The sequence below is a fragment of the Ranitomeya imitator genome, chromosome 6 (genome assembly GCF_032444005.1).
Source record: "Ranitomeya imitator isolate aRanImi1 chromosome 6, aRanImi1.pri, whole genome shotgun sequence".
Lineage (NCBI taxonomy): Eukaryota > Metazoa > Chordata > Amphibia > Anura > Dendrobatidae > Ranitomeya > Ranitomeya imitator.
Genome location: NC_091287.1, coordinates 193,589,695 through 193,613,995, shown reverse-complemented (window position 1 = coordinate 193,613,995; position 24,301 = coordinate 193,589,695). Strand labels below are relative to the sequence as shown.

Genomic DNA, 24,301 nt, shown 5'->3' with positions numbered 1-24,301 from the left:
CTTCTCTGCACCCGCTCTAGTTCAGCTATGTCTTTCTTAAACACCGGAGACCAGAACTGTGCACAGTATTCTAAGTGTGGTCGAACAAGTAACTTGTATAGAGGTAAAATTATGTTCTCCTCATGAGCATCTATGCCTCTTTTAATGCATCCCATTATTTTATTTGCCTTAGTAGCAGCTGCCTGACACTGGCCACTGAATATGAGTTTGTCATCCACCCATACACCCAGGTCTTTTTCATTGACGGTTTTGCCCAGAGTTTTAGAATTAAGCACATAGTTATACATCTTATTACTTCTACCCAAGTGCATGACCTTACATTTATCCCCATTAAAGCTCATTTGCCATTTATCAGCCCAAGCTTCTATTTTACATAAATCATCCTGTAATATAAACTTGTCCTCCCCTGTATTGATTACCCTGCAGAGTTTAGTGTCATCTGCAAATATTGAAATTCTACTCTGAATGCCCCCTACAAGGTCATTAATAAATATGTTAAAAAGAAGAGGGCCCAATACTGACCCCTGTGGTACCCCACTGCTAACCGCGACCCAGTCCGAGTGTGTTCCATTAATAACCACCCTTTGTTACCAATCCCTGAGCAAGCTCTCAACCCACTTACACATATTTTCCCCTATCCCCATTATTCTCATTTTATGTATCAACCTTTTGTGTGGCACCGTATCAAAAGCTTTTGAAAAGTCCATATACACTACATCTACTGGGTTCCCTTGGTCCAGTCCGGAACTTACCTCTTCATAGAAGCTGATCAAATTAGTCTGACATGAACGGTCCCTAGTAAACCTGTGCTGATACTGGGTCATGAGGTTATTCCTCTTCAGATACTCCAGTATAGCATCCCTTAGAATGCCCTCCAGGATTTTAGCCACAGTAGAGGTTAAGCTTACTGGCCTATAATTACTGAGTTCAGTTTTTGTCCCCTTTTTGAATATTGGCACCACATTTGCGATACGCCAGTCCAGTGGCACAGACCCTGTTATTATGGACTCTTTAAAGATTAAAAATAATGGTCTATCAATGACTGTACTTAATTCCCTCAGTACTCGGGGGTGTATCCCATCCGGGCCCGGAGATTTGTCAATTTTAGTGATTTTTAGATGCCGCCGTTCTTCCTGCTGGGTTAAGCAGGTGACACTTAATGTGGAATTTTTGTTTTCACTGATCATATTTTCTGCCATGGGATTTTCTTTTGTAAATACTGATGAAAAAAAGTCATTTAGCATATTGGCTTTTTCCTCATCCTCATCCACCATTTCACCAGACTATTTTTAAGGGGGCCAACATTTTCATTTTTTAGTATTTTTTTAATGCCTCCTCACTACCTACTTCCTTTAATGCTAATAAACGTCTCCCATTTTCTTTGTTTATTTTTATGTCTCAGGATATCAACCCAGTTAATTGCACCAAGATCATCTCTCATCCGTTGGAAATTTGCCCTCCTGAAGTTTAGTGTCCGTGTAACACCTCTACTACACATCTTATTAAAGGATACATGAAAGCTTATTATTTTGTGATCACTATTCCCCAAGTGACCCCCAACCCTTATATTTGATATGCGGTCTGGCCTGTTGGTTAATATTAGGTCTAGCAGTGCCCCCCTTCTTGTTGGGTCCTGAAACAGTTGTAAAAGGTAATTGTCTCTCATAGTTATCAAAAACCGATTACCTTTGCTGGAACTGCAGGTTTCTGTTCCCCAGTCTATTTCAGGGTAGTTGAAGTCCCCCAAAATAATGACTTCTCCTTGAGTCGCAGCTTCATCTATTTGCTTTATGAGGATATTCTCCATTGCTTCCATTATTTTTGGAGATTTATAACAAACCCCTATCAGTAATTTATTATTTTTTCCCCCTCCCCTTATCTCCACCCACAGCGACTCTACATTTTCAATCAATTCACCTATATTATCACGCCGGATGGGTTTAAGGACGATTTTACATACAGACACACCCCTCCCCCTTGTTTATCTGTACGGTCATTTCTGAAAAGGCTATAGCCCTGCAAGTTAACAGCCCAGTCATGGCTCTCATCCAGCCACGTTTCAGATATCCCCACCATGTCATAATTATGCTCCAACAACATTAATTCTAATTCATCCATTTTGTTGGCGAGGCTTCTGGCATTAGTATACATGCACTTGATGTTCCTCTCTGTACCTCTATTCTTTCTTAATTAACTGTTCTAACCCCAACCCCCATGCCACCGCCACCCCCATCTTCCTTATTTGTGCCCAGGTCTCTATCTGCACTATCTTCCCCTCCTATAAAATGAATACCCTCCCCCCAATTCCTAGTTTAAACACTCCTCCAACCTTCTAGCCATTTTCTCCCCCAGCACAGCTGCACCCTCCCCATTGAGGTGCAGCCCGTCCCTAGCGTAGAGCCTGTAGCCAACTGAGAAGTTGGCCCAGTTCTGAAGGAACCCAAACCCCTCCTTCCTACACCAATTCTTGAGCCACTTATTAACCTCCCTAATCTCCCGTTGCCTCTCTGGCGTGGCACGTGGTACAGGCAATATTTCAGAAAATACCACGTTGGAGGTCCTTGCTTTCAGCTTGCAGCCTAATTCCCTGAAATCATCTTTAAGGACCTTCCACCTACCTCTAACTTTGTCATTTGTGCCAATGTGCACCATGACCGCTGGGTCCTCCCCAGCCCCTCCCAGTAATCTGTCCACCCGATCAGCGATGTGTCGGACTCGAGGGCCAGGTAGGCAGCACACCGTTTGAAGATCCCTGTCTTTGTGACAGATTGCCCTATCTGTTCCCCTAATAATTGAGTCGCCCACTACCAGCACCTGTCTGGCCTGCCCTGCTCTCCTATTTCCCTCCTTACTGGAGCAGTCACTCCTCCGGCTTTCAGAGGACATGCCTGGCTGCAGCAGTGCTACCCCTGTACTGGCACCCCCCTCATCTGCCAACTTAGCAAACTTATCGGGGTGTGCCAGATCAGGACTAGCCTCCCTGGCACTCTTCCCTCTACCCCGCTTTTAACTGTCACCCAGCTTGCTACTTCACTGTCCTGCGGCTCCATCCTACCATCCCCCCCTCATCTATCCCATTGAGCATCTGCTCAGTGAGCAGAAGACTCCTCTCCATATTGTCTATGGATCTCAGTGTTGCCAGCTGCACATTTAGATCCAGAATTTGGGCTTCCAAATGCACAACGTGCTCACATCTCGCACAGCAGTATGCACCCTCGACCGGCTGATCAAGGATTGCATACATGTGGCAAGATGTGCACTGGATGGCATTAACAATAGTGGAGCACATTTCCTAATGGGGATTGCACCAGACAAAAGTACTAATAAAATACAGATAGCAATTCCTCCCTTGCAAACTCCCTGAATCCAAAGTCACTGAATCACAAGTCACACTTACCGCCGTTCACACTCACGCTCAGGTCACACTCAGCTCGCTCACACTCGCTAAGCTGAAGATTTAAAGATTTTTTCTTTTTTTTTTCTTTTTCCCCTCAGCTGCAATCCACCTTGCTGCTCAATGCACTTCCAAAAAGGACTTGAGTCTCAACCAACTGCCCCTTATAAACCCTTAATTATGAGCCCCCACCCCAAGTTAACCCCTTGTGAATATAGCTACTCCCAATTCAGCAACTCGCACCAATTCACACAGGTATTTGTTAAAGGCATTCCAAATACCTCTTCACTGAATCACAAGTCACACTTACCACCGTTCACACTTACGCTCAGGTCACACTCAGCTCGCTCACACTCGCTAAGCTGAAGATTTAAAGATTTTTTTCTTATTTTTTTCTTTTTCCCCTCAGCTGCAATCCACCTTGCTGCTCAATGCACTTCCAAAAAGGAATATACAGTATATTGCGGTGGATAATAAAGGCATGTATGCAAAAAATGCCTAGAAAGAGCCACAAAAAACAAATTTTTACCCCTGTAGGTAACAGGTAACGTATTTTTAACCTTCAGGCAGGGGGAAATATAAAATACTCTTAAATCCTACAACTTCATAACATCAGGAAGGAGGATATCATAAAGAGGCATTGGTAGTTAAGACTTAAAGCAGAAAAAGGAACGTATATATGCTGGAAACATATTCTTACCCCCCATATAAGAGCAACCCAGTGGAGCTAAATAACTTTTCTCCCTCAAATCACCAAACAGTGATCATGTTTTATTCTTATCAAAAGCAAAGGATTACTTTTTATCCTTTGCTTCATTCAATCAATCCCATATTTAAAAAGGATAAAGTGTTTTATATTCCCCCCGCTTGAAGGTTAAAAATACGTTACCTGTTACCCACAGGCGTAAAAATTTGTTTTTTTGTGGCTCTTTCTAGGCATTTTTTGTATACAGTATATGCCTTTATTATCCACCGCAATATAATACACTGCTTCCTGACCGGAAGTGACGTTGCTCCAGCCGGAAGTGACGTTTGCGTGTCTCAGTGCGCTCCACGCCAGCCTCCTGCTGTGTGTGAGGATCGCAAGACACCCTACCTCCCGTGAACCGGAAGTAGTACCTTGCGGTTCATCAATGCACTCCATATGACGCACCGGAGGTGACTCCCACATGGCGTCCTATTTAAAGCCATTCATTCACATGCGGTAAATCTGCCCCTTCACTTTGGTGTGTGATGGATTGCACACACCTTATTACTGTGTAACGGCTTCTCCCCTGATGACCAAAGCCGAGAGAAATGCGTCGGGTGATCTATCTGTGAGGGAAGACTACAATATGGTCGGGTATAAATTCAATGAATGGGGTAATGTATGGACGTTTGGAGGCCTCCCCCTATGAATATGGATACCCGTGGACAGATCTATCCCCCACTGTGAAGGAAGGAACTATGTTTGGATGAGATTGTTCCTTTACATACCTACACATTAAGTTCTTATTGGTTTATGTTACCTTATTCTGCTAAAAATATGATATTTGCAGATGGTTAAGCAATTGGTGAAGACGCCAAATGGTATTTTTTTCTGGTGGTATTTATATGCTTTAGAAAAAGGCTGTTTTCAATTTTTTCCACCATGCTATATAGAGTCATAGCGCTCTGTGGGAGCGTTTTTTAGTACGAGTATTGTGTGTGGTTTTTTTATTTTGGTATTTTTGTTGGTGAAATTAGGGTCCTTGTGACTTTTTATGGTTTATATTAAAAGTTCTGTTTTAAACTTGCTCACTGTTCTACCTTCCCCATGCTTCCTTGGCAAACAGCTCGAGCTCAGTGAGGTTTGATGGAGATCGTTTGTGAACAACAGTTTTCAGCTCTTTCCACAGATTCTCGATTGGATTGAGGTCTGGACTTTGACTTGGCCTTTCTATCACCTGGATACATTTATTTGTGAACCATTCCATTGTAGATTTTGCTTTATGTTTGTGACCATTGTCTTGTTGGAAGACAAATCTCCTTCCCAGTCTCAGGTCTTTTGCAGACTCCAACAGATTTTCTTCAAGAATGGTCCTGTATTTGGCTCCGTCCATCTTCCCATCAATTTTAACCAACTTCCCTGTCCCTGCTGAAGAAAAGCAGGCCCAAACCATGATGCTGCCACCACCATGTTTGACAGAGGGGATGGTATGTTCAGGGTGATGAGCTCTGTTGCCTTTACACCAAACATATCGTTTGGCATTGTTGCCAAAAAGTTCGATTTTGGTTTCATCTGACCAGAGCACCTTCTTCCACATGTTTGGTGTGTCTCCCAGGTGGCTTGTTGCAAACTTCAAACAACACTTTTATGGATATCTTTGAGACATGGCTTTCTTCTTGCCACTCTCCCATAAAGGCCAGATTTGTGCAGTGTACGACTGATTGTTGTCCTATCGACAGACTGTCCCACCTCAGCTGTAGATCACTGCAGTTCATCCAGAATGATCATGAGCCTCTTGGCTGCATCTGTGATCAGTCATCTCCTTGTTTGAGATGAAAGTTTAGAGGAAAGGCCGGGTCTTTGTAGATTAGCAGTGGTATGATACTCCTTCCATTTCAATATGATTGCTTGCACAGTGCTCCTTGGGATGTTTAAAGTCTTGGAAATCATTTTGTATCCAAGTCTAGTTTTAAACTTCTCTAGAACAGTATCATGGACCTGCCTGTTGTGTTCCTTGGTCTTCATGATGCTCTGTGTGCGTCAAACAGAACCCTAAGACTATCACAGAGCAGGTGCATTTATATGGAGTCTTGATTACACACAGGTGGATTATATTTATCATCATTAGGCATCTAGGAAATAGCGACCACAATATTGTACAGTTTCACCTGTCTTTCACTAGGGGGACTTGTCAGGGAGTCACAAAAACACTGAATTTTAGGAAGGCAAAGTTTGACCAGCTTAGAGATGCCCTTAATCTGGTAGACTGGGACAATATCCTCAGAAATAAGAATACAGATAATAAATGGGAAATGTTTAAGAACATCCTAAATAGGCAGTGTAAGCGGTTTATACCTTGAGGGAATAAAAGGACTAGAAATAGGAAAAACCCAATGTGGCTAAACAAAGAAGTAAGACAGGCAATTAACAGTAAAAAGAAAGCATTTGCACTACTAAAGCAGGATGGCACCATTGAAGCTCTAAAAAACTATAGGGAGAAAAATACTTTATCTAAAAAACTAATTAAAGCTGCCAAAAAGGAAACAGAGAAGCACATTGCTAAGGAGAGTAAAACTAATCCCAAACCTGAAACAGGGACAAGGGGGCATCCTCTGCGGTTGGAGGAAAAAAGGTTTAAGCATAATAACAGACGTGGATTCTTTACTGTAAGAGCAGTGAGACTATGGAACTCTCTGCCGTATGATGTTGTAATGAGTGATTCATTACTTAAATTTAAGAGGGGACTGATACCTATCTGGAAAAGTATAATGTTACAGGGTATATACACTAGATTCCTTGATAGGGCGTTGATCCAGGGAACTAGTCTGATTGCCGTATGTGGAGTCGGGAAGGAATTTTTTTCCCCAATGTGGAGCTTACTCTTTGCCACATGGGTTTTTTTTGCCTTCCTCTGGATCAACATGTTAGGGCATGTTAGGTTAGGCTATGGGTTGAACTAGATGGACATATAGTCTTCCTTCAACCTTAATAACTATGAAACTGTTCTTCAACTATATCAATAGTAAAAGAATAAAAACTGAAAATGTAGGCCCCTTAAAAAATAGTGAGGAAAGAATGGTTGTAGATGACGAGGAAAAAGCTAACATATTAAACACCTTCTTCTCCACGGTATTCACGGTGGAAAATGAAATGCTAGGTGAAATCCCAAGAAACAATGAAAACCCTATATTAAGGGTCACCAATCTAACCCAAGAAGAGGTGCGAAACCGGCTAAATAAGATCAAAATAGATAAATCTCCGGGTCCGGATGGCATACACCCACGAGTACTAAGAGAACTAAGTAATGTAATAGATAAACCATTATTTCTTATTTTTAGGGACTCTATAGCGACGGGGTCTGTTCCGCAGGACTGGCGCATAGCAAATGTGGTGCCAATATTCAAAAAGGGCTCTAAAAGTGAACCTGGAAATTATAGGCCAGTAAGTCTAACCTCTATTGTTGGTAAAATATTTGAAGGGTTTCTGAGGGATGTTATTCTGGATTATCTCAATGAGAATAACTGTTTAACTCCATATCAGCATGGGTTTATGAGAAATCGCTCCTGTCAAACCAATCTAATCAGTTTTTATGAAGAGGTAAGCTATAGGCTGGACCACGGTGAGTCATTGGACGTGGTATATCTCGATTTTTCCAAAGCGTTTGATACCGTGCCGCACAAGAGGTTGGTACACAAAATGAGAATGCTTGGTCTGGGGGAAAATGCGTGTAAATGGGTTAGTAACTGGCTTAGTGATAGAAAGCAGAGGGTGGTTATAAATGGTATAGTCTCTAACTGGGTCGCTGTGACCAGTGGGGTACCGCAGGGGTCGGTATTGGGACCTGTTCTCTTCAACATATTCATTAATGATCTGGTAGAAGGTTTACACAGTAAAATATCGATATTTGCAGATGATACAAAACTATGTAAAGCAGTTAATACAAGAGAAGATAGCATTGTGCTACAGATGGATCTGGATAAGTTGGAAACTTGGGCTGAAAGGTGGCAGATGAGGTTTAACAATGATAAATGTAAGGTTATACACATGGGAAGAAGGAATCAATATCACCATTACACACTGAATGGGAAACCACTGGGTAAATCTGACAGGGAGAAGGATTTGGGGATCCTAGTTAATGATAAACTTACCTGGAGCAGCCAGTGCCAGGCAGCAGCTGCCAAGGCAAACAGGATCATGGGGTGCATTAAAAGAGGTCTGGATACACATGATGAGAGCATTATACTGCCTCTGTACAAATCCCTAGTTAGACCGCACATGGAGTACTGTGTCCAGTTTTGGGCACCGGTGCTCAGGAAGGATATAATGGAACTAGAGAGAGTACAAAGGAGGGCAACAAAATTAATAAAGGGGATGGGAGAACTGCAATACCCAGATAGATTAGCAAAATTAGGATTATTTAGTCTAGAAAAAAGACGACTGAGGGGCGATCTAATAACCATGTATAAGTATATAAGGGGACAATACAAATATCTCGCTGAGGATCTGTTTATACCAAGGAAGGTGACGGGCACAAGGGGGCATTCTTTGCGTCTGGAGGAGAGAAGGTTTTTCCACCAACATAGAAGAGGATTCTTTACTGTTAGGGCAGTGAGAATCTGGAATTGCTTGCCTGAGGAGGTGGTGATGGCGAACTCAGTCGAGGGGTTCAAGAGAGGCCTGGATGTCTTCCTGGAGCAGAACAATATTGTATCATACAATTATTAGGTTCTGTAGAAGGACGTAGATCTGGGGATTTATTATGATGGAATATAGGCTGAACTGGATGGACAAATGTCTTTTTACGGCCTTACTAACTATGTTACTATGTTACTATGTTATTTAGGACAACATTGGATCATTCAGAGATCCACAATGAACTTCTGGAGTGCGTTTGCTGCACTGAAAGTAAAGGGGCCGAATAATATTGCACGCTCCACTTTTCAGTCTTTTAATTTCCACACAAATTTTAAATAACGAATACATTTCGTTCAATGGGAAAAGGTTGAAAAGTTCCAGGTGGCCGAATACCTTTGTAAGGCAATATAGATCCCATTTGGTGTGAACCCAGAGGTACGCAGCTGAGTAGTTCAACAGAAGAGGTGGAGGAGGAGGAGGAAGATGAGGAGGTTACGGTTTGGCTTCCCACACAGAGACGAAGTGATGCAACCACAACAAGCACTGCATCCTCAGTCTCAACTCTGGCTGTGGCCAGCACTGGTTGCAAGTGTGCAGTTCACAGGGGTGGCAAGGGTTGCCTAGACTGGGCCTTTTTTGAGACTGCAAAGAATGACCCAGCACACGATATCTGTCAAATTTGCAAAAATGAAACTCAGTAGGGGCAAAATTGGAATAATTTGGCAACTACTTGCATGAATTGGCACATGCACGATCAATATCCCTTAGTGTGGGAATCTCACTGTGCTAAAATGAGGATTAGCGGGCCACACCAACTAACCGCCATCCCATCAACCTCATCTGCTGCTTCTTCCTCCTTCGTCACTATTCCAAGTCTTCTTACACAGGTCTCCGGCCACAGAAAGTACAATTGCTTACCGGGGTGAGTGGGAGACTGTCAGCTGTTTCAGAAGTGGATATAACTGCTGCTTTTGTGTCACCTAGCACAACACATCTTTATCAATCCATCATAACATCTCCGCCTGCACCTCACTCACAGACCAGCAGTTTGTACTTTTCTCCTTACTAAGCCCTCTCTCAGCACAGCAGCCAGCTTCACATTGCAAAACTAAGATCTTGAACTCCACCATCTCCAATCTTTTGGCCACGGAAATGTTGCCTTTCCGCCTGGTGGATACAGATGGTTGCCGAAATTGGATGGCCGTCATAGTCCCCCGTATCAGTTGCGCTGTCGCCATTACTTCTCTAAGAAAACTGTCCCTGCGCTACACCAGCATGTCGCCAACATCACCCATTCCCTGAAAAAATCTATGTCTACCAGGTTGCATTTCACCACTGACACCTGGACGAGCAAACAAGGGCAGGGGTGTTACATCTCACTGACTGGGCACTGGGTGACTATGGTGGCAGTGGTGGCAGGCAGTTAGGGAACTGTTCCACAAGTCTTGGAATCCCCAAGGCTTGCGGGACAAACTTCTGTATCTTTACAGTTCCTCCATTGCTCCTGCCTCCTCCAACTCCTCTATGGCCTCCACCTGTGCCCTCAACCTCTCCCATTTTCAGACACGCATTCGAGCAGTGAGATAGAATCTCCCCCACCTCTGTACTGGCAGCCATGGCTCACTGCAATCAGGCAGTGTTTAAATTATTATGCCTTGGAGATTGCAGTCACACAGCTCAAGAATTGTGGGCAGGTATCTAGGCCAAGTTAGAGCAATGGTTGTCTCCACTAAACCTGGAGCCAGGGAAATCCGTGTGCGATAACTGTGTAATCCTGAAGTTGACCCTACGCCATGGCAACCTCACACACGTGCCTTGCATGGCTCACATCCTCAATCTGGTGGTAGAGCAATTTCTTTGCCACTATCCAGCCTGGATGCGTTGCTTCAGAAAGTACGGTCGCTGTGTGCTCACATCCGACAATCGCACGCCGCAGGTCATCGACTTTCATTGCTACAGAGGTCTTCCTGCCTAACAGTTAACCTTTTGATTAGCGATGTTCCTACATGGTGAAATTTCACTCTGCACATGTGGCAGCAGCGACGAGCCCTGTTGCATTAGGTTCTTTTGCATAGCCTGGGCCAACACAGTATAGACGTGGTGAAAATCACACTTGTGGAATGGGCACAGATGAAGGACCTCTGCACCCTTCTGAAGTTTTGAAATGGATAGTGAGATGGTTAGTGCTGATGTTGCCATCTTCACTATTACACCCGTCTACATGCTGGAGCACACTTTGAATTGTGTGTGTGATGAAGAGGTGATGGTCCCAGAAGAAGAGATGGAAGCAGAGGAGGATGCGGAAGGGATAATTTCCAGAATGTCATCACACAGGAGGGTGTCATGGGAGGGTGGCTTACAGCAATCAAGGGGGGACTCATGGTACCAGACAAACTGTTAGTGAAGATGCAGGAGCCGAGACTTGGAGGAGGACGAGGTGATCGGTGCGCAACAGTCAGGGCATGAAGAGGATAATGAGCCTCTCTCTGTTATCCGTGATTGGCGATAGGGAACAGAGGAAGCAATCTTGAGTGTTACCCTGCCACTAACACATCATGGACTTGGACCTCATTGAAGCGCCCGCCACATGAGCCCTTTTTTCTTCAACATATTCTGAGGGTTAGAAATAGTGCTGACCTCTGGGTAGCCACTCTATTAGATCCACGGTACAAGAGTAAATTTTGCCACATGCTTCCCCTCTTGGAAAGGAATGCGCACATGCTGGAGTATCGAAACAAGCTTGTAGATAATCTTAAGTGTGGTTTTCCCCAAGACAGCAGTGAGGCACATAGTGTGCATCCCAGTTCTAGACGTCCAAAACTGGGAAAGTCAAGGCGTCATCACAAAAACATTAGCAGCAGTGTAAGTGGCATAACACATTTTTTAGACCAGCCCGTGCACCAGCAGAACAGAGTACAAGTCTGTCACGTTGTGTATGACTGGAGAAGATAGTGCAAGAGTATTTGCAACTCAATATCAATGCTATCAGTGGGAATTTGGACTGTTTTGCATTTTGGTCTTCAAAAATAGAAGAGTGGCCTGAGATTGCCTGTCATGCCTTGGAGGTTTTATCATGCCCGGCAGTCAGCATTCTTTCAGATTGTGTCTTCAGCGCTGCTGGTGGTGTTCTGACAGATAAGCGAATCTGGATGTTGCCTGAAAATGTAGACCACCAAACTTTCATAAAAATGAACAAGTCATAGATCTCCAATGACTTTTGCACCCGAGTTGCAGATAGGGCAGAGTGGGCGATGATGTCGTTTTAAGTGTCATGTATTGATCTCACGTTGTTGTAGTCTGTACCATCTTTGTGGTGTCTTCTGTGCCTGCTGTTGCTATTGCTGCTGATTTTACAAACTTTTTTTTTAAATGTGGACACTCCAAGTTGGGACTCCATCTGGTGGGTTGCCTGTAGCAGAAGGTGTGTCAGAGGCCTATTATACTGTTTCTACTCTGTGGATGGGTGGTGGTCCAACTGCTGGAACCCCACCAATGGTCAGAATGGGGAACTTTTATCTTTCTTAGTATGGAGCGGCAGTCCAGAGACATTACTGCTGTTCCATTCATTTTCTAGCTTGGTCTGCATAAAAATGTAGCCATGGTGATGTAATGTTGACAAGAGATGGGGGTTCGCTGATGAGTGAGTGCCTAAGGAAGCACAAACTGTAAATACGGTCTTATGTCAAAATATAAAAAACTTCTGAATTGCTATAAAATAATTATCTACACATGTTCTCGATTTCTAGAGAAAATACTATACCTCAGCAAATCTGTCTAACTTTTCTTTGTCATATAAGATTCTTAGAACTCCAGCACATAAAGGACAGCAGGCTCCTGTATGAAACAAAAAAAAATAAACAAGCCAACAAATCAAAACATTAGTTAATGCATAATCTACAGCAAAGCATTACAAATTGCAAATTTTAGAGGACCTCCTACTTGCTCAAAAATTGAGTTATAAACCTTTGTAAGAATCTCTTAGAGATGACTATAAACAAACGCCCAATTGGACTGCAGGAAGAGATTTCACATAGAGCCCTCCAGAAACAAAATGTGAATATCTCTGCAATGGAGTGATGCAGTGCAAAAAGAAAAAATAGCAGCAGAATCATGGGAGCTCAGAGCTAATTAAAAGGCATTTAAAGGGAATCTGTCACCAGGTTTTCCCAAAATTAACTAAAGCCACCACCTTTTGTACCACAGTCCAGCAATCTGCATATAAACTCCTAACTCTTGCTAAATTTCCAGGCGCATTACAACACCGCCTGCCCAGGTCTGTGGTATCAGTATGCAGATGTGAGATTTTCAGCTCTGTGTGAATGATGTTGGATGAGGCATGAGGATTCAACTGCAAGAAGAGAGACGGTGCTGGGCAAAGACTAGCAACATGTCTCAGATCAAACCATGCCAATTACCATACGACATGGGAGAATTTATCAAAGATATTTTCTGAATATGCCTCGGGCTTATATACAGATTGCTGAACTATGGTACAGGGGAAATTAGAGGTGGTGGCATTCGGGAAAACCTGCTGGCAAATTCCCTTGAACTAAATGTTTTTGAGCAAGTGACAGATCCTCTTTAAATGATTATTATCTAATGCTGCATAGCATAATCTGATAGGAGGTATAACAAAAATAAAAGTCTGAAGTAATGCAGTTCTATTAGTCACAAATGGTATAATTTCTTCATTTCTTCATATGAAGATGCTGTTGAGGCCAAATCTCAAAGTAAGGATATTACTATTATCAGTAGTCAGAAAGACGTCTCTTGCTATAAATACACATACATACCAGGAGGTATGACTGCTTTACAGCCAACCTTAGGCTTGGTAGGGCACTTAATGGAGGCACATTCTGATTGAAAACTGTGCTCTGATAATATCCCGACATCTTGACACCTGCCATAATAATCCACAGCAACGCGGTCGGAATAAGCACTGCATAAGTTTGTATATGTTTCCCCATTGTGTCCACAGACTGGTTCCATAGATTTGCAGAAAGTCTATAAAATTTCAAAACATTTACAATTAGATAATATTTCACATATAAGGCTCTATGGCAAACTGCATATAAAATCTGTTTCATTTGGACTCTAATCCAAAAGAAAAATAGGAACAATGTCACAGATTTATTAATACTATTCTAATTTTAGACAGGATAAAACTAGATTAGACAAGCAGAAACTGAGACAAATTTATCACAATGATGCATGCTCGATGATATGTCTGGTGCATCTTACTAGCCTCGTTAGACACTCTTCTTTCTTAGGCTACTTTCACACATCAGCTTTTTGCCATCAGGCTCAATCCGGTTGCTCAACGGATAGACGGATCCGGCGTAAATTGTGAAAAACTGATGCGACGGATCCGTTTTTCCGCCGGATCCGACTAGTGGATCTGGCAAAAAATCGGATCTGTCGCATCAGTTTTTCTTCCGTTTTTTTATCCGTTTTACGACGGATCTGTTTTTTTAAAAACACCCATCGGAGGCTCCCAAACCTTATTGGCTACTGAAAACCTTTTATATAGTGTTTCTACAGCCCATTTTTGACAGGTTGTAGAGCAAGTGGCGAAGATGGAAGGCGTGATGGCAAACATTCTGAAGATTTATGTGGATTTCACTTTTGAGGCTAATCGTTTGAAAGCGATTGTTATGGAGAAGGAACGAGAGACAGCGCATCATGCGTCTGCGCCGATGACGTTTTTGGATCCACCCAATAACAGCACAGAGAATGACTCGTAGGGTGTATTCTACACTATGCATGGAGCTAAGAGGAAACTCAGAGAAATTTTTCTCATTTGTTTGGATGAAAATTGAGAACTTTGATTTATTGGTGGAACGAATTCGACACCTCATCAGAAGAAGTGACACATATTGCTATTTCACCAGCAGAGCGTCTGATGGTGACTCTTCGGTAAGCCATGTTTATAGTATCTCCTACTTTTAGAGCACACTTATAACTGTAATGTTGTTGCTGGTATTTTGTACTAATTATTGCCTTTCCTTTTTTCACAGATTCCTTGCAACTGGCGACTCCCTTTCGTCACTCCATTTCCAGTTCTGACTCGGGATTTCAACGATATCGGGGATTGTTAAGCACACCTGCCATGCATTGTGGGACTGTTTGCATGATGAATTTATCCCACATCCCACAATGGAGAGTTGGCTGGAAATTGCAGAGAAATTCCAACAAATTTGTCAGTTTCCCAATTGCTTGGGTGCAGTGGACGGGAAACATCCACATCGTCAAACCTGCTGCATCCGGCTCAGAATATTTAAATTACAAGAAATATTTCTCCATTGTGCTCATGGCCATAGCAGACACTGAATACAAGTTTATAGTGGTCGATATTGGGGCCTATGGCCACTCAAATGATTCGCAAGTTTTTAAAGTGTCTGCAATGGGGCGTCATCTCTATGGAAATATCTTCTTTTTTCCACCCTCAAGACCACTGTCTGAAACCTCTGGGCCCCCAATGCTATTTGTATGTGTTGGAGATGAGGCGTGGCAACTCTCGGAAAACCTGCTGAAACCATACTCAAGTAGTGGATTGACGCCAACTAAAAGAATTTTTCATTACCGCCTAACATGAGCATGAAGAATGGTGGAGTGCTCTTTTTGGATTCTAACATCCAAATGGCAAATTCTGTTGACCGCTATAAACCTGAAGACTGACACTGTTGACGACGTGGTGGTGAAAGCTTGTGTGGTCTTGCACAATTTTGTTATAGGTAAGGAACAGATTCCCATTGATGACCACTTTGAAGAAACCACCCTGCATGATTATCAATACATTACTTATAGAAGTTCTGTGTCAGTTTCCAGAATGAGGGATACATTTGCTCAAGGAAGAGTAGACTGGCAGGATGAGAGAGTTGGAAAAATTTGTCTTGGACCTTGTAACCCAAAGTATTTGACCTTGCTTTACCCAAAGTATTGTACCTGGTTGGGTTTTACCCAAAGTTTTGTACCTTTTTTACCCAAAGTATTGTACCTGGTTGAGTTTTACCCAAAGTATTGTACCTTGTTTTACCCAAAGTATTAAACCTTATAATTCAATAAATGAAAGACACAAATTTTTAAACCAAAAAAGTATTTTTTTTATTTACAAATTATACACAATTATACATTTAGGTAGTGTGGGGTGGAGCTAATACTGGACAGGCTTTCAGATTGCACCAATTCAACAGTGGGAGTGTGGAGAGAGGAATGTGGTGGTGGTGATGGATCAGTAGGTAAAACAGAAGGTGAAGGGGTGGAGAAAGAAAAAGAACGGGTGGACATAAAACCGGGAGTAGAGATGGGAATTTGGAAGTTTTGAAGGGTGGAGTGGAGGGATTGGGAGGCAGAAGAGGTGGTGGGTGGAGAAGAGGGTTGTGTTTGGGGCATGATGGGTGTGAAAGGAGACTGGTGGTAGTGGCAGGTAGTAGAGGTTGGGCAGGGAGTGGAGGCACAGATGATGTGATTGGGAACTCGTATGTGACAAGATGCTGGTACGAGCCAGGAAGCTGGTATTGTATAGGAGGGGGAGGAGGGACAGTGGCTGAAAGGGGGGCAGGTGCGGGAGGAACTACCATGGTGGGTGGAGAGGCTTGGGAGCTAACATGCACTACGGCAAACTGGCAGGCTTGCATTACATGCATCTGCTGGTGAGGAGATAGCTTGTCTATGCGCTGGACAACTGCCTGGAAAAATGAATGATTGGGCAATTTACTTGCATCTGAATGCATCCAATCCAGACGCGTGTGCAACTCAAGAATACTGTTGTTGAGCAAATAAAATCCTGCAGTCATTTGCTCAGACAGTTCTTGAAGGCTGCATTCAGATGCAAGAACTCATGCGCATAGCTCTTTTCCTGACCCCCTCTGACGCTGCCGCCCAGAACCCACAGGTGTTCTAGAGGTGGCAGCAGTGTCAGAGGGGTGGGGTAAAGGAAAAGCTACATTCTCACCAGCAGCTTCATGTAACGAAGCCTGTCACGATGATCCAGCACTGGTGGATGGGACCGAGGGATCAGATGTGAGGGAAGGCTGGGAAGGTACAGATGGGTTGGGTCTGTCAAAGTGGCCCCTGGTGGCAGACTCCTGTGGGATCTCTACAGAAGGGTTCCTGAGTGCTGCAGACGGTGCTGTGGAACAAAGAAAAACATGTAATATATTGTTATTGCTTGACCCTGGCTGGAACCAAAAAAAAGTTTACACATGTAAACATTTTTAATTAGTAAATGGGATGGGGAATATTTACCTTCTGCACACCATAGTTGACCGGAGGAATGACAAGGTTTGAGCATACTTGTATTTGCTCCTGCATCCTCCTGATCCACTTGGGGCCTGCATCTCCTTGTTGAACTCCTTCTTGAAGCGATCCCTGAGTGACTGCCACCGCTTGATAACTCTTTCTCCGAAAAGTGAAAGCACAAATTGGTTAGTATACAACACATTACATCCAGCAACATAACTGAACTGTGATTACTTATGTGCGTGATTCTGGGTCCAAACATCAAGGTCCTCCTAGTGGTCCACAACTTCGTGGCACACTTCCTCCCAGAGCCGACGGGTCACACCAAGATCTGCTTGGCGGTGGTCCCCCATATTCCACAGCGGCTCCCGCTCTTGGATTAGATCGATGAGGCGGTCGATGTCTAGACCGGCTTCCCTACTGTCTGAGTCCTGAGCACACTATGAAACCTGTTAAAAAAGACAAAAACATTAAAATGAAATCCTCAACATGAAGTGGAAAAATAATTAAATAAATAAAAAAAGGTAATTACCGCCCTGACGCTCTCGCCGACAACCCTGGGAGGCGCTTTGAGGACATCTGGATCCAGCCCCAGAATGAGAAGACTAAAAAAACAACATTATGTGCTTTGATGCAGGCTTATGTGCTATGTGTACTGTGATGTCTGTGATGATGTGGTTCTGTGAGGCATGTAAGAAACTTAACAATTGAGAGCCCGCTCCAGGTATTTCTCCACCCCGTTCGTCTCCTTCTAGAAGCACCTCTGATGCTGCAGCTTCCTGTTATACAAAATTATATAATAATAATATATATATTATATATGTATTACGTGAACATCACCAAAAAGAAAAAAAACAAAAACATTTATTTACTTCACAGTGCTGATGACGCGGGGGAGGGCCACCAGAAGAAGACATGGCTGGCTACGGCTGGCTGCTGGCTGGCCTGGAGCAGGTTTCAGCTCTGGCGGCAGGTCTGTGTCTTGCTGGCTGGCTGGTAAATGGATGAGTGAAGGCCTACCTGGCAGGCTTTATAGCTGTGTCCTAATTGGGGGCTGGCCAATTGTATTGGAGCATGCTCAGTTGAAAAAAAACGGAATCCATAAGCTTCCATTCTAGCAAATGTCGGCGCTGTCCGTTTTTTTGCTGGAGAGAAAAAAACATTACTTTGTCCGTTCTTTCCCGCCGTGGGATAAACAATTTTCGCCGGCGAAAAATGGATGAAACGGGAGGCCATCTAGCGCAATCCAGGCGCTAATATAGGTCTATGAGAAAAAAAAATGGATCCATGGAAACATGTGATGGTGTCTCAGCGGTGTTGGATGTTTTGATCTCCCCGAGGTCATTCATCCTTATGTTTATAGTCCTTTTACTAGGCACTGCTCCTAATAGCCAGTTTCCTACTCCACACTGATGAGGGACAAATACCCCGAAACAGCTGTCTGTGGATGGAATCCATGTTTTGGCATAGGTGGTTTTCCTTTTTGGATGCTGCCCTTCCCGTGGTTGTTCCTTCCCGGTGAAAGACCTGGCTATTTATTGCTTGTGTTGAGAAACACGTGATGGTGTCTCCGCGGCTTTTTAAGGGATGGGAGCATTGTTCTGGATCACTGCGTTGAGAAACACGTGATGGTGTCTCCGCGGTGTTGGATGTTTTGATCTCCCCGAGGTCATTCATTCTTATGTTTATAGTCCTTTTTCTGGGCAGATCATGTCAAGGGTTAACTTTGCTCTCCCTCATTCTGGGTTCAGGTTTGCTATTTAGCTCCCATGAATCCGGCTGGCAGTGTCAGCTATAGTTCTGCCTTCGGCGTGTGAACCTGACTCTGGTAGCTCTTGATTTGTCCTGCTGTGATCGCTGTCTTGTCCCGTGTCTGATAACTCCCTTTGTCTGCCCTTTCCCAGCATTTCTCTGTTTGTCTGTTTTATTCTCTGGTACCTGACTTGGCTCATATTCGGACTCGCTTCTGTTTTCTGACTTTGTCTTATCCGTCTCTCACTGCTGCTGAACCCCCTGGCTTGTTCTGACCATGTTTACTGCTTATTAGTGATGGGCGAGTATACTCGTTGCTCAGGTTTTCCAGAGCACACTCGGGTTGTCTCCGAGTATTTATGGCTGCTCCGAGATTTAGTTTTCCTTGCCGCAGATGGATGATTTACGGCTGTTAGCAAGCCTGAGTACATGTGGGGTTGCCTGGTTGTTAGGGAATCCCCACATGTAATCAAGCTGTCTAGTAGCCGCAAATCATCCAGCTGTGGCAAGGAGAAACTAAATCTCCGAGCATTGATAGATACTCGAGATCACCCGAGCATGCTCTAGAAAACCCAAGCAACGAGTATACTCGCTCATCACTACTGCTTATCCCTGTTTGTACTTCTGCATCCCATTGTATTTTGACTCGGCTTGTCTGACCACTCTCTCGCGACTTGGTGGCTCTTGTGCTGCTGATCTGTGGTGCTTCTCTGTGTGCGCAGTCTCACTTCCCTCTCAAGCTCCCTCTTGTGGAGGTTGTGTTGTACTGCACTGTAGCAGCATGAAATTATAGCTGACCATACATTTAATGGGATTTCTGCATTTTTTTCCTCTGCTCTGTTACCTTGGCAGATCAAATGGACAGTTTGACAGTTATGATACAAGACCTGTTTGTGGAACAAAGGGCCTTGTCCTCGTCTCATAACCACCTGCAAAGGGAGCTTTCTGACACAGTTAAATCGTTGCAGACTGACTCATTGCACTCTCCTGAACCTACAGTAAAGCTCTCAGATACCTTCTCTGGGGAGGGGGAGAGATTCCGTACTTTTAAGGAGAGTTGCAAGCTTTTTTTTCTCTTAGACCATTATCTTCTGGAGATGAGAGTCAGGATAATCATTTCCTTACTTTGGGAGGGACCTCAGTCGTGGGCTTTCTCTTTACCTGCTTCTGCCCCTGCCCTGAATGTGTGTCTGTGGACAGATTCTTTGAGGCTTTGGGACTGATTTATGACGAACCAGACTGGGTCAGGTTTGCAGAGGGCATGATCATAAGTCTCTCCCAGAATGAACTCAGTGCTGAACAGTATTGTTCTGAGTTTAGGCGGTGATCCGTTGAGGTGTCTTGGTGTGACTATGCTCTAAGATGCCTGTTTCAGAGAAAACTTTCAGATCATCTCAAGGACGCGCTGGCCCTTCATACACCACCCAGTTCTCTGGTGGAGTCCATGACCCAAGCCAATCATATTGATAGAAGGTTACAGGAGAGAGAAATTATCCAGCATGAGATTCCTGTGTTGCCTGCCAAGTCTGAGGTGATGTCATTCAAGGAGACTATGGAAGTTGGTGCCACCAAGTTCAAGGAGAAGGAGAGGAAACAACGATGTGATGGGAAATTATGTTTTTATTGTGGAGATCTGGGACATTGGAAGAAGGACTGCCCCTCTTGTCCATCGAGTAATAAGCTACCGAGTCTGGGTGATGGTCTAGGAGGTCATCCAGAATCTCAGGTACCATTTTCATAATTTCAAAAAGTTTTGTTAGAGGTGGAACTGTTATGGAGGTGGTTATGAATCTACTTCAGTGTTTGTGGACTGTGGCTCTTCCATGAACTTCATTTACTCTAGTCTGGTGTCCAAGTTAAAGTTAGGGACAGTTAAGCTAGAGACTCCCATCCATATCGTTGCCATTGATAAGACACCGTTGGCTCAAAATGTCCTTAAATTTGAGGAGTTCCTCCTCAAGGTGGGTTCCTTGCACCAGGAACGAATTTCATGTTTTGTTATAAATAATCTTCCTGGGGGACTGGTGCTGGAATTCCCATGGTTGCAGAGGCATAATCCTGTTATAGACTGGGGATCTCGTGATATTGTTAAGTGGGGTCCTAATTGTTCCAATGGTTCTTTCTGTGTTTTTTGTCTGCCATTAGTCTGGAGGATATCCCGGAGTACCTAAAGGACTTTGGGGACGTATTCTCCGAAAAAGAGGTTGAGGTCTTACCACCCCATCGTCCTTATGATTGTACCATCAATCTTATTCTGGGGTCTAAATTGCCAAAAGCCCGTTTGTACAATCTTTCTGGCCCGGAACATCCTGCTACGAAAAACTATATCTCTGATAGTCACATATGTCCTTCTGTCTCACCTGTGGCTGCAGGATTTTTTTTTTTGTCAAGAAAAAAGATGGTGGTTTACGCCCATGCCTCTATTTCCGGGAAGTAAATAAAATTACGGTGAGAAATATCTACCCTCTCCCACTCATTCCTGATCTCTATAACCAATTGTCTGGTGATAATTGGTTTTCCAAACTTCATCTCAGGGGAGCATACAACCTTATCCACATTCAGGAAGGGGAAGTGGAAAACAGCATTTCTCACCTCCAAGGGTCTGTTTGAAAATTTGGTCATGCCTTTTGGTCTCATGAACACGAGTAGTAAGGAGCACCCAGTTCTTGTCAAAACACCCACTTCTGGTTTTTGACAGGTGCCCCGCCCCTTTTTGACACCTTCTAACACTAAGCCTACCCCACTTCTGGTATTAACCCCTCCCCTCTCCTCCCCATTCGCCGCCCACTCTCCACCCCTCTGTGTGTCACTATCTGTGACGTCAGTTTCGTTCCCGCACCGGAAGCCGCCCTGAGTGTGTCAATACCTGTTACGTCATTTCTGTCCCCGCCCCGGAAGCCACCCTGTTCAGCCTCTGGTACATCCCCCCATGACCGCCCATTCACCGCCCATCTTGTGGGCTTATGTGGCATTCCTTGATAGGTGGAGAGGTCAAGTCCGCCCCACTTCCTGTTTAAATCTCTCCAGTGTGTAAGATTGGGCTTATGTGTCAGTTTCTGATAGGTGGAGAGACCAAGTCCGCCCCACTTCCTGTCTAAACCTCTCCAGAGTAAGAAAAAACATGTCTTGACATGTTTTGTGTGAGAAGGCCGTCTCAGGATCCTGCGACAGTTGTAGCTTTCATAATAATGACGTAATAAAAAAATCAAAGCGTACTTCGTGGCATTGCTTAAAAAAAATAAAATACATTTATTGTAGCATCACGTAGAAGTATACACAAATCAAGAAATGAAAAAGGCATAAATAGATCTAAAAATATAACGATATACAAACACGCCTATAGGTTACAATAGTCATTTCAAAGCTAATATTTAAAGAAATGAAAAAGGGGCTTCATGTTATAGTTCCAGGGTCGTTCAACCAGTTTTTAGCTAAAAAACTCAACTAATCAGGTTTTCAGCAAACTATTTATTAGTACCCACCGCCTTATACCTTTGGGTCAGCTTTTATCTAGAAAGCTAATCTAAACAAGTATTTCTATAGCTTCATGCGTTTTTAGTTAGAAGACGCAGCTAAACAAGATTTTCAACAAACTATTGACACGAGTGTGTCATATTAACAGACACACCAAAATAGCCTGAATGACTTATTGAACAAGAAATAATTAGATCTAAGCAATGTATAGTACATATTACAAAAAATGAAATAACGGTATAAAAACACTTTAGTAATATAACAGAAACAGAGCAAGATCATGTTGCGCAGGGTGGTTTGCAAGCCTGATTATAGCCGCATAATGGCGTATGTAAAATCGTGATAGAGTTAGAAAGATTTTGTACAAAAAAGGCAACTAGACGATTATTACATTTTAAATCATTTGTAAACTTTTTCAGTACTCTCTTCAATGTCATTCCTGCAGCGGCGTGATACAACGCGTAAATACAAAACTGACCGCAAAAACTGGACATAGAGTCCTGCAGCTGGCGGTTCTGATAACAATACGACGATGTGTTTCTTCTTAAAAATTGTATAATCGTCTTCGGAAATACGGCGGCGTCAGGTTGTAACCCATAAATGTCAAAAAATAAGGATTTGTTCCTGCATAAAATAATAAGTAGAAAATGCGTACCTGGTTCTTCCGAAGAATCTGTGTTGACGATATAGGCGCTAGGTCTACGCCGGATGATGCGGCGCGGTAAGAGGTTGCAGGGAAATACACTGGCAAACATACTCCGAGTAATGGAATTTTGTCGCAAAAGGCACGTCAGTTGTACGGTATTCATTATAGACGAAGGTCGCAGTGGAGACACAAAAGTTTAATTAAAGTTGTATAGGACTTCTCAATGATGGTTAATCTCCAGTATGGCAGTGTTGACCGCATAAACGATCATATTCACCGTGTGGGGTGTGGCATCCGCAAAATGAATTTCGGCCCGTAGGTTGCCTGTTTTAATGAGCAAAAAGTGAGCGCTCGGCTCCTGATCCGGCGACAAATGGAACGCGAAGAAAGTGTAGCCGCTCATAAAATCGTCACGGTCTGCGCTTAATCCGACGTCGGCTTTTTGTTTTCCGGAGATGTGAACGAGCGCCATACATTCCCTCACAGCATGTTCAGCGTCAAAATTAGGGTGAAACGGCTTGGCAGGAATCTGCTGCCTGTCCAAATACAGAGCCGCGTGATTGATCCGATAGTGGTGAAAACAAAGCGGGTTTTTCTGATAGCTTCCGCTGAATGCCTCGTTGTCCACAAAGCTTAGAATCACAGTTTTTGGTATCTGTCCCAGAAAAAGATTTTCATGATTACTATTTCTCGTTCCTCCGGGGATGCTATAGACTTTCAAACAGACTCTGTCTAGAGCATATTTAGTGGGGCTTGATAGAAGAGCTTGGCTGTGACCAATCCTGACGGCAGGAGAGACTTGTACTCTTTTTACATGGAGGGCTGCGTTTACGATCTGAACCTTAAACTGATCCTGCTCCGTGGTCATAAGGCAAAACGCATCTGTATTTCTTGATAACTTGATCTTAAGATCTAGGCCGTTCAAAATGAGTTTCGGTTGATTAAAAATGTCACCGAAGATCGGTCCCACGAGTTCCACAGGCCTTGAGAGACGGGTCGCGTGGGCTCTGCGTGCGAACCCTTGATTTTGATTATCGCCGTTGAGTACGGTGGTCTGATGATGTCCAGCCGTATCTTTATAGAATAACCCCACTGTAAATTGCGATCTCAACGCTTGCAGGCTGTAGTTTAACCCCTTAGTGGACGAAGCATTTCAGTGCGAAACGCGCGTCGGGTGTGGTGGACGCCTGGTTATCCTACACCTGATCTGGTAAATATATGTACATAATGTAACGTTGTTGTCACTAGTTATATGCTATCTTATACTATTCATAGGACCTTTGTCGGCCTTTACTGGTGTACGTTTTTGGTTGTAGCTCTCCATACGTATATAGGCATATTAGACATTAAGGTCTCCTTACTTTGTTCCAACTCTGTTTTTGGATTTATTATGTGACAGGTCAGCTGTGGTTTATACACAGACTTTTATCCAGGCGTTATCTACCTCTTCCTTCTTGTTTATGTGATCCTC

At 43.6% G+C, this 24,301-nt stretch overlaps 1 protein-coding gene across 3 annotated transcripts in view; it reads right to left on the bottom strand.

The window, feature by feature from the left end:
* Nucleotides 1-24,301, bottom strand: part of RECK (reversion inducing cysteine rich protein with kazal motifs) — a 764,658-nt gene that overhangs the window by 82,804 nt on the left and 657,553 nt on the right. For all 3 annotated transcript variants that reach the window (XM_069730400.1, XM_069730403.1, XM_069730401.1), the window contains 2 exons: nucleotides 13,511-13,721; nucleotides 12,478-12,551 (listed from right to left, as the gene is read on the bottom strand). In XM_069730400.1, coding sequence (XP_069586501.1) covers nucleotides 12,478-12,551; nucleotides 13,511-13,721 — 285 coding nt within the window. The remainder of the gene's footprint in view (nucleotides 1-12,477; nucleotides 12,552-13,510; nucleotides 13,722-24,301) is intronic.